This window comes from Nilaparvata lugens, chromosome 4 (genome assembly GCF_014356525.2).
Source record: "Nilaparvata lugens isolate BPH chromosome 4, ASM1435652v1, whole genome shotgun sequence".
In the NCBI taxonomy this organism is placed as follows: domain Eukaryota; kingdom Metazoa; phylum Arthropoda; class Insecta; order Hemiptera; family Delphacidae; genus Nilaparvata; species Nilaparvata lugens.
In genome coordinates this window covers 65,120,222-65,130,742 of record NC_052507.1, presented here as the reverse complement: position 1 = coordinate 65,130,742, position 10,521 = coordinate 65,120,222, and the positions used below count along the sequence as shown (strand labels likewise).

At 32.2% G+C, this 10,521-nt stretch overlaps 1 protein-coding gene across 1 annotated transcript in view; it reads right to left on the bottom strand.

Annotated features, from left to right (window-relative positions):
* Positions 1-6,012: 6,012 nt before the first annotated feature.
* The window catches only part of LOC120351091 (CREB3 regulatory factor-like), a 10,548-nt gene continuing 6,039 nt past the window's right edge, over positions 6,013-10,521 (bottom strand). Inside the window, exons 2-3 of the mRNA XM_039427062.1 lie at positions 9,537-9,659; positions 6,013-7,134 (exon numbers count right to left, since the gene is read on the bottom strand). Coding sequence (XP_039282996.1) covers positions 7,040-7,134; positions 9,537-9,659 — 218 coding nt within the window. The 3' untranslated portion in view covers positions 6,013-7,039. The remainder of the gene's footprint in view (positions 7,135-9,536; positions 9,660-10,521) is intronic.

Genomic DNA, 10,521 nt, shown 5'->3' with positions numbered 1-10,521 from the left:
ATAAGAGAAACTGATCTTAAAATGGATGAATTATACAAAATAAACAATCTGTAAGTGGATTGAAAACTATACTTGAAGCAAGTTAACAGTGGATAGACTACTGAAATATTTTTATAGGTATAACTATTAGAGATACGAAGAAAATCTAAATTAAGACTGATATAGGAGTCTAAGTGATTACACATACATATAATTATATAATTACACATCGATATACAACTAAGTTATTGAATAAAATGACATTTATGTATAAGGAGTACTTATGAGAAAAGTTAACTTTTAATCCATACTTCATTCATAATGAATCCAGCAACCATCAATTTCAAATCCCAATACTTTCAGACTAATTTCTACAAGAAGTCCATCTACAATATGTGACTTTAAATTATTATAATTTTAGCCACTAAACTTATTTCAACCCTTAGAACAAGTCATATCGATGAACAATGTTCATACCAACGAAAACATACTACTGTAAAGAAAACATTACAAGGAAGTGAAATTTCATGCGAAAAGTACTACAAACTCTAAACGAAATTGATAGAACCAAGTGAGTTTATGTAGTGGTCTTGAGAATTTTATTGAAATCTTTGATAAATTGTATTGATAAATTATGGTTGCTGAGTAATCTTTCATTAAAATTCTTATTAGAATGTTATTGTAATCTTTGATAGATTTTATTGAATTGATAAAGTATGATTGCTAAGTAACCTTTCATTAAAATTCTGAAGCATTGATATTATGCTGTAGTTTAGTTTACGATAATGTATATAAACCTTGAATCAGAAATAAAAATATTCATTTTTAAAAGAGTTAGAAACTGACGCATTTAATAATTAAAAACAATGTTGTAATTGCAAAAATAACGTATATTGAAATGAAGGATAATGCTTGCTTAGAATATTGATGATTTAAGTTAAGTGTAACAGGGAATAACAATTACTATAATAAATAAAACATATTGTCGATGTATTTAATAGATATGATCAGACTAATTTACAATTTAAAGCTACAGTACACTTTAAACATGGTTCATTGTAGCATGAATTTTGTATGGTCAACGAAACAGATCTATGTTATGTGACAATTAAAGATACATGTAAAATTTTAAATGTTGAATTTTAAACAAGCATCAACTTCCTAAAGCTGTGTTTACACCAAATCCTTATAGATTCTATTAGATTGAACATAACTTATCATACACACGATTAACATATGTGTTTGTTAAGCTCGGTTTAATCTAATAGAATCTGTAAGGATCAAGTTGGTGTAAACGCAGCTTTACTCAATCAATCATTCTTGAGTTAAATTGAGAAAATAATATACTTGGATACAGAAGAGCAATATGCATAACACATGGTGTACTTCTATTTATTAAACTATTTTATTCAGCAAGATGAAAAAGAATATCGAAGAATCCTAATACTACTTATTGAATTAAAATATTGAGTGGAAACGAAAATCTTATTAACTTAAAATAATTACTACTGATACACACTAAACCATCATTTTTTCAAAAACATCAATGAAACTTGTCTCAATTTGTTCTTACTAACAGATATCACATAATATAATCACTCATGATAAAATGCTCACTCAGCTCAAATAATGATTTCATTCCAAAAATTCCTTTCCATATTTTTTGTTTAATATCTATAATTGAATACAATATACATAACTATATATGACTCTAGTACCTATTGTTTAAATGACTATTCTAGATAAAAATTAATAATCAAAACATTAGTTGTCTTATAACTACAAATTGACAAAACTTCAAAAATTGATAATATTCCCAATTTCCAAATAATCCCAAGGCGGCGTTTTTTGCAGTATTGAGCAGTTGAGTTGAATCCAACTTCGGGTGTTCAAATATGATGTATTAAGCTCGTTTAAAAATTATAGTTCAATTGACAACATTCAGCAAAAAGCATCAATTTCTTATTTCAAATTTCAATCAATCAGAACTTATAATGAGTTGGTCTTGCCAAGATCTAGCTGCATTACATCAGGTACCTATTATAAGAATATTTACAAAAGACAATAATAATAATTATGACGACAGAACATAGATCGGAGATAAATTTCTTAAATACTTGTAACAAAGAATGATGATAGATACATATCCATAAACATTGAATATTATTTTTCTGACAGCTATTGAAAACAAAAGTAAGTTATGAGAACTCTTTATCAATAAAAACTTTCCAATAATAACATATTTGTGGAGAATGTTTTATGAAATAAGAATAATTGATTTTTCATTTTTAAAGTAGTGTAGAACAAAAAAGTTGCCTACATTTTTCATAATAATTCATAAATGTTTTGGATAGGTAGTACATAGCTTTTATCAATAAAAGAGTGTCAAGATAAACATCCATTCAAGATTCCTAGATCATATTTATCTTGAGTATGAAAATAAAGGATAAACATTATGCATTACATAAATTCAGTATAGATGACAATGGCCCGGTTGCACAAAAGTCGGTTAAATTTTAATCCTGATTAATTTCATGAGAACCAATCAGAGAAGACCTTTTTGAAAAGAAGACTTCTCTGATTGGTTCTCGTGAAATTGATCAGGATTAAAATTCAACCGGCTTTTGTGCAACCGGCACTTTGTCTTCTGCTTGTCAATAATATAATTTATGTTTTCTATAGAAACGTCATATATGACGTTTCTATAGAAAACATAGAAAATAATCAAAAATCAAAGTTTGGAAAAATTACACTTAGTGCATTTTCCTTGTATGCCCATGATAATAAAGTAACAGAACTCAAATGTTTATGTAACCCATGATAATAAAGTAACAGAACATAATTATGTTTTACTCATGTGAATTGGTATGGGCACAGATACTAGAAAATTTACATCAAATGTAATATTATTGTTATAAGGAGATTTATTTGAATTTTGTACTAAATTAGGTATTTGTAGACCTTGTAAAGATTTTGGCTGAATTGAATATGGATACGGAACATGGTTTCATTTTATTCAAATTATTTCTTAAGCTTGAGTGCCGGTTGCACAAAAGCCGGTTAAATTTTAATCGTGATTAATTCCACGAGAACCAATCAGAGAAGCCGTCTTATCAAAAAGGATTTCTCTGATTGGTTCTCGTGAAATAAATCACGGTTAAAATTTAACCGGCTTTTGTGCAACCGGGCCATTTAGTCTGTCAGCTTTCATTCATACTCAGTTATTGATTCAATTGTACACAATCCAGTAAAATAACATTAGTTACAAACCAAAATTGAAGCTAGACAAATAGAGCATTGAATAGTCAGAATAGAGTGTATATTATTTTTAAAGATTTATACCTAACTTTACAAGAAAATAAAATATCAATAATACGATATGAATCAATATGGACTTTGATAACTTGACAATACACAATTAGTTTCAAAACAGGACAAACTATCATACAAGGGAAAATAGCAATTTTCATGAAATATTAATGGTCCTAGTTCATAAAACTAGACTGACTTATTGACTTATCTCAAATTGAAATGGACAATAGGCCTAATATCTGTATTTGCAATAAATTGTAAGGAAAAACTATTATTTAGGATTTATATTAGATATTAGAATTAAATATTGTATTTTTTATGAAATATATAGATATTTGAGTATTTTATAAGACATTTTGGATAGTTTACATAAGAAAATGTTTTCCTTTTTCATAGCTTGTGAGTTGTTGATCCCTTGTTAGTAAAAATTCAGTATGGAATCAACAATTTTGGATTGATTACAACGACAGAAATTGATGTTTTTTGTCAATAATATTATTAAAAAATTATACTTATTCTAAAAGGAACTTCATGTAGTCATAACTACGGCAAGCTTGAATTGATACAGGGTGAAATATTCATTACAAAAGATTTGAATGATGAAAACAAACAAACAAACAAACAGAGTAATTTGTTAGTTATTCTTTGAATAATTTCCAGTCATTCAAATCAACTTCATTGGTGTCTCTTGATTGAGAATGAAATATATGTATATAATACATTGATCCTGAACTGAAATTTGAAATGGCGAAGTGTAGATAATACGGTCGATTGAAATAACTTTTTCTACCAATAATAAAGCCGGTATATAGAAAATGATAGATATAAAATTTCAAAATATGTTGAGAAAACAGGGGCATGTTACAAATTATAATTATGTTTACAAATTATTGTAAACATATAAACATTAATCACATTGTAAACATATAAAAACATTGTAAATTATGTTTACAAATTATTGTAAACAAAAAATAATTAAGAACAGGGTAGAGAAAAGATGTTTATCATTTGTAAAAATATTGAATCAATTAGTATTCGGGTACGTAAGACTGAAATATCAAAACGTGAAAACTAGATTCTCTCATACTAACTCAATTCTATTTACTTGAAACTACTGCTGTAATAAAAGTAGAAATCATACCAACACTCCTACAAAAAAACTACTACCCTTATTGTCGCAAAACCGGTAAATAACATTAGATTGTTTCAAAAATACCTAGTATGATTAATAATGAAGATATGGTGCATGTGAAATTAGGCCTAGTTTTGTTTCAGTGACCCATTTAGAAGAGCAACAAATTTCGATTGAGATCAACATGATCCTTTTGTTGTTCTTGATCTATGTGAATGATGTTGCAGGGTCGGTTCCCATTGAGAATCTTTATATTTTTGCAGATGATACGACTCTGGTGACAGAGAGCCAAGACTAATTGGAATTCTATTTCAAGATGAATAGTCTATGCCAATATTTTGTAAATAATAAATTGATGTTGAATGCCTCAAGAACAAATTATATAAAACATATTATATATATAAACATATATATAAACATATTATATAAAACATATTATTATATTATTATTATTTTAATTATAGAACAAATTAGACACATATGTGTCTAAAAACCTATCAGATTAGGAGGTTAAGACACAATTAAACACCTAAATTATTGGAGTGATCCGTGGTCTAGTGGATAGAGTGCTTGCGTAGCAGCATAGAGATCTCGGGTTCCAAACCCTGTCAATACCAAAAGTTTTTTAACCAGATCACTCCCGTGTTATCGGATGGGCACGTTATTATTGTCGGTCCCGGTTGAAGTATGACAGTTGTAAGGTCCATTGACGGCTTAAATTATATATTCAGGCGGTGGGACCTTCCCGCAAGGGACTCCCCACCAACAAAAGCCATACAAATTAACTTTTACCTAAATTATTCATTGGAGAGTCGGAATTGATAGTCAAGTGCTCGACAGACTTCTTAGGAGTGAAACTGGAAGAAGGGCTGGGTTGGGGGGAATAGGATAAGATTAAAAAATAAAATAGCGAGTGAAATTTTTGTCTTTAGGAATTTGAGTAAATTAAATAATAAGACTCTTGCTTGGTGGACTCACATATAAAGGTGCGTACAGATATACGCGCCGCGAACATGAGCAATTCACTTCTAATCAGCTGAATATATCTGCATTTTTACAGAAATGATAAGATACAGATATAAAAAGCTTGGCTTCAGCTGATTGAAAGTGAATTGCTCATGTTCGAGGCGCTTAAATCTGTACGCACCTTTACTTATTTAGTAACCCTTTGGGGGGAGCTAGAGAGAGAGAGAGAGAGTTACCTTCAGCAAACAAGTGCCGGTTACACAAAAGCCGGTTAAATTTTAATCCTGATTAATTCCAGGAGAACCAATCAGAAAATCCATCTTTTTAAAATGAACTCTGATTTGGTTCACGTGATATTAATCAGGATTAAAATTTATCGACTTTCGTGCAATCGGCCCTTTGTGAGAAATTTTTGCATTCCACTGGGAATCAATCTCAATCCACTGTGATTAGATAGAACCTTTCTGTAAAAACTATAAATATATTATAATTTCGTAATACATTTTCTATGCTTTTGTACTCCAGAGTGAGAAGCTCGGTCCCCCGATATTACTTATATCTGTATCTCACTGTTTCTGTACAAATGTAGATATAATAAGCATCGCATCAGCTGATAAAAAGTGAAATGCGTGTGTTCGTGGCGCATAAGTATGTACGCACCTTAGTGCGACATTGTGACATGATCAGTCACATGATTTTATATCAAGTTTCTTACCACATCCCCAATGTGACACCGTCATATGATGTTATTGATTCGTACAATAAGTACATCATCAAAATGATAGGGAGAGAAAAAATTAGGTAACCTTGTGCTATTCCTCTCCCAAATTTAGATGAGGTTACACATAGTCCGAAATAGAACTATATGATTCTATATGTTTCATTTTGTACGGGTTGCACAAAGATCGGTTAAATTTTAATCGTGATTAATCCCACGAGAACCAATCAGAGAAGCCGTCTTTTTAAAATGGTCTTCTCTGATTTGGTTCACGTGAAATAAATCTTCTCTGAACTCGGGCTAACCAGTTGCCAGTATGTCTTGAAGGAGATTAGCTTTTGATGTTAGCATTTTTTGATATATCAACCCCAACAGCCATTAGCCGTTTTCTCACCGATATCTCGCCGACACGACATACAGACAGGATTCACTCTGATGGACAGTATGGACAGGGGAGGCGCGAGGTCTACTGTTCACAGTACTGCTAGTATGTTTAATTTTATCTTTTCACCTTGCTTTCATACCACACAGTTTTCCAAATCGAGGATGGAAAATTCTTGGAAATATTGCTGCTCTTCTAAATGCAATTTTAATATAACTACATAATATTCCTTGAGAGCGCTATGATATATATACTCTGTGGTGTTTGTCCTGAACTAATGTAATCTTATTGAATAATTTGATCATATACTAGCAGATAATATTTTTCTGTAAATCTTAATTAAAAACTACCGATAACGCTAAAAAAATATATGACTATAATTCACTCTTTCTTAAGATATAGCTAGACGAATTACAATGAGTTGCATGTTTGAGTATTTCACATTTATATATATATGGCATACCAGAGTAGATATTAGCGTTAGATTGATGTGTGAGAAGCAAGCCAAGCCAATGCATGTGTAGTATGGCACTGCAGCTTTTCTATGCGATTAAATCTCGTCCAGTCCACCATTAGCAACCCCGCTCTTCACTTTATCCAGAATTCTGTTCACAAAATCTGTGGTTTGACCAGCAACCTTCAGTTCTGAAATTGAAAAACAGAGAATAATCAGTTACTACTTCTAGTTACTTCTTCTTTGATTGTATGAATCAACGCTAAATCTTATGAATCTTGAGAAACACAACTTCTAAAATACACAAAAAAATCTGGTGTGGCGCACTCACACAACTTTCCTTGCCGTTATGAAAATGTATCACCTGACGCTAGTGTTCACGCGCATCTCATATCTACTATACAAAGATATGAGCCTGCTGGTGACAGGACAATAACACTGGAGACACACGAAGTCCGCTATCTCTTCATAGTGAATGATTTAATAGAATCAACAGTTGCCAACAGTTTGCAATTGAAATAATAACATTTTCTCGAATTTCGAGCTTATTTTAAATTTTAGGTGGAAATGTTACTGGACACATTAATTCATGCTCAATCTTTTCCACTTGGAATTTTTTGTTTAAATTGTATCTGAAACCTGATAATTGGAAATTTAAAATCAAACTTTGCATAGATGGGGCGGAGCTCCTGGAATTTTATCAATAACTATTTTAGGTATAAATTTGATCAAAATCGTTGGAGCCGTTTTCGAAAAAATCGCGAAAACCCCTGTTTTTGACAACATTTTCGCCATTTTATCCGCCATCTTGAATTGCATTTGATCGAAATTGTTCGTGTCGGATCCTTATAGGGGAAGGACCTTAAGATCCAAATTTCAAGTTATTACGTTAATTGGGAGATGAGATATCGTGTACACACACACACACATACACTCATACACACACACACACCCACAAAAACACAATACCCAAAAACCACTTTTTTGGACTCAGGGGACCTTGAAACGTATAGAAATTTAGAAATTGGGGTACCTTCATTTTGTCGGAAAGCAATACTTTCCTTACCTATGGTGATAGGGCAAGGAAAGTAAAAAATCTTAAGAAAGATATCGTATCTATCAATACAGGGAGATTATAAAAGGACTTTACAACTTTGAAAGCACATAAATATTTATTGAATTACTTACAGAATTGAGAAAGGTGTCATTTTGTTACAAAACACTTCAAGTTTAAGGTGTGGGTGTTATTTTTGTTGGATGTGACAGCCGTTGGTAATGCGTCATACATCCCACCGATAATCGATTTCTGGCCACACTCGTACCAGCATATCAGGCGTAACTTATGCAACCCTTAGACCAGTTATAGAGTAGACACAGCTCATTGTATATTCATACTGAACGTCGATGAAGCCAATATCTACTGCCATATCGCCCTATCGTGACGTCAGCATCGGATAGAAAACTTTTCTGTAGAGTTTTTTTTACATTGTTTTCCATAGCAGATTGTGTCTATTTCAGCGGGAGTTTACCATTTTCATAAATAATAATTTACTTCCATCTGAAATAGACACAATCTGAAAGTTTTCTATCCGATGCTGACGTCACGATAGATCGATATGGCAGTAGATCTTGGCTTCAGAGGCTAGACTTCCCAGCGTGTCTATTCTATAACTGGTCTAAGATGCAACCAGCGATCGGATTTCAGAGGTCATTAAAATTGTCTGGTAGAGGCGGAACATAAACCTTATCCTTAATGAAACCCCACAGTAAGATATCCATTGATGTTAAATCCGGTTAGCGAGGTGGTCATGCAATTGGCCCTGCAAAGTAGTAAGTCCAGCGAAGTTGAAAGCAATTGTCTAGAAAATCCCAAACTTCTCCGTGGAAATGAGCTGGTGCACCGTTATGCTGAACAAGTGCCCTTTCACTTTCAGCATGATGGTGCACCAGCTCATTTCCATGGAGAAGTTTGGGATTTTCTAGACAATCGCTTTCAACTTCGCTGGATTGGTCGTGCAGGGCCAATCGCATGGCCATCTCTCGCTCACCGGATTCAACACCGATGGATTTCTTCCTGTGGGTTTTAATTAAGGATAAGGTTCATGTTCCGCCTCTACCAGTCGATCTTAATGACCTCAGAAATAGGATCACATTCGGGTCGCTGCGGTTGCACAAGTTACGCCTGATATGCTGGTACGAGTGTGGCAAGAAATCGATTATCGGTGGTATGTATGTCGTATTACCAACGGCTGTCACATCCAACCAAAATAACACCCACACCTTAAACTTGAAGTATTTTGTACCAAAATGACACAATTCTCAATTCTGTAAGTAATTTCAATGAATATTTATGTGCTTTCAAAGTTGTAGAGTCCTGTATATTCTACGAGATTGTTTCATCAGGAATTCTAGAATTAAATATCAATTTCAATGATTTGTTTATAAGCTTCCAATAGTGCATGCCACACATGTAATCTGTCCCTCCACCCCATAGAAATATCGGACATGAGTAGGATCGGAACGGTGCATGACAGGTGTGGGTGAAGCTCAAGTTCACTTATGATATTGAAGTGACAGAAATGCAATGACTCACTGGTAGCAGACTTGGTGATTTTCTCAGTATGCCTTCCAAACTCCTGAGGATCTCCGTTCAATTCACCGTTGAATTTCGATATGTACAATTGTTTCATCAGCTGGATTCCAGCCAAAAGTCGTTCTGCAGAAAAAACAGAATTAAATTTGAAGATTAAAATTTCATTATAGTTGTGCCAATTAGTGATGATGGAATAGAATAGGTTTTATTCCTTCTAGTATATACATTATACAATCGGAATCATCACAATGTTATAAAGATATAGAAATTAAAACAATTAAAAACACTCATCATAAATGATTGATTCAACTCATTCATAAATGTTACAAGCATATAAATAATTCAATAAAAACGCTTCATTCACATGGGCTACTTTTTAAAATTAATAAAACAATATAAAAATCTTCAAGCACCCTTTATTTTCAAGTGAATAATTTAATTGACCGAGCGAAGTGAGGTCCAAGATTCAAGTCGACGGTTTGGCATTTCTTTTAATGTTTAAATGTTTGAATGTTTAAATGTTTATATGTCGCGCATTTACGGCGAAACGCAGTAATAGAATTTCATGAATTTTGACAGGTATGTTCCTTTTTTAATTGCGCGTCGACGTATATACAAGGTTTTTGGAAATTTTGCATTTCAAGTATAATATAAAAGGAAAAAGGAGCCTCCTTCATACGCCAATATTGGAGTAAAAATCAGACTATAGAATTATTCATCATAAATCAGCTGAAAAGAGATTACACAGATGTGTGGAGAAGCCAGTCTATTGCTGTATTTCCATAAAGTCTATAGTTTCAATCATGTACTTGTGGATGAGAATACTGCGTGAGGTCTACTGTTCACAGAACTACTAGTAAATATAATTCAATTTGACTTAAATAATCCTATTTTTGATAAAATTGAAAGTAAATTTAATAACTTTAACCAGAAATAAATTAATCATATGAAAATAAGCATAAATGTTCATATTGTATCATTAGTA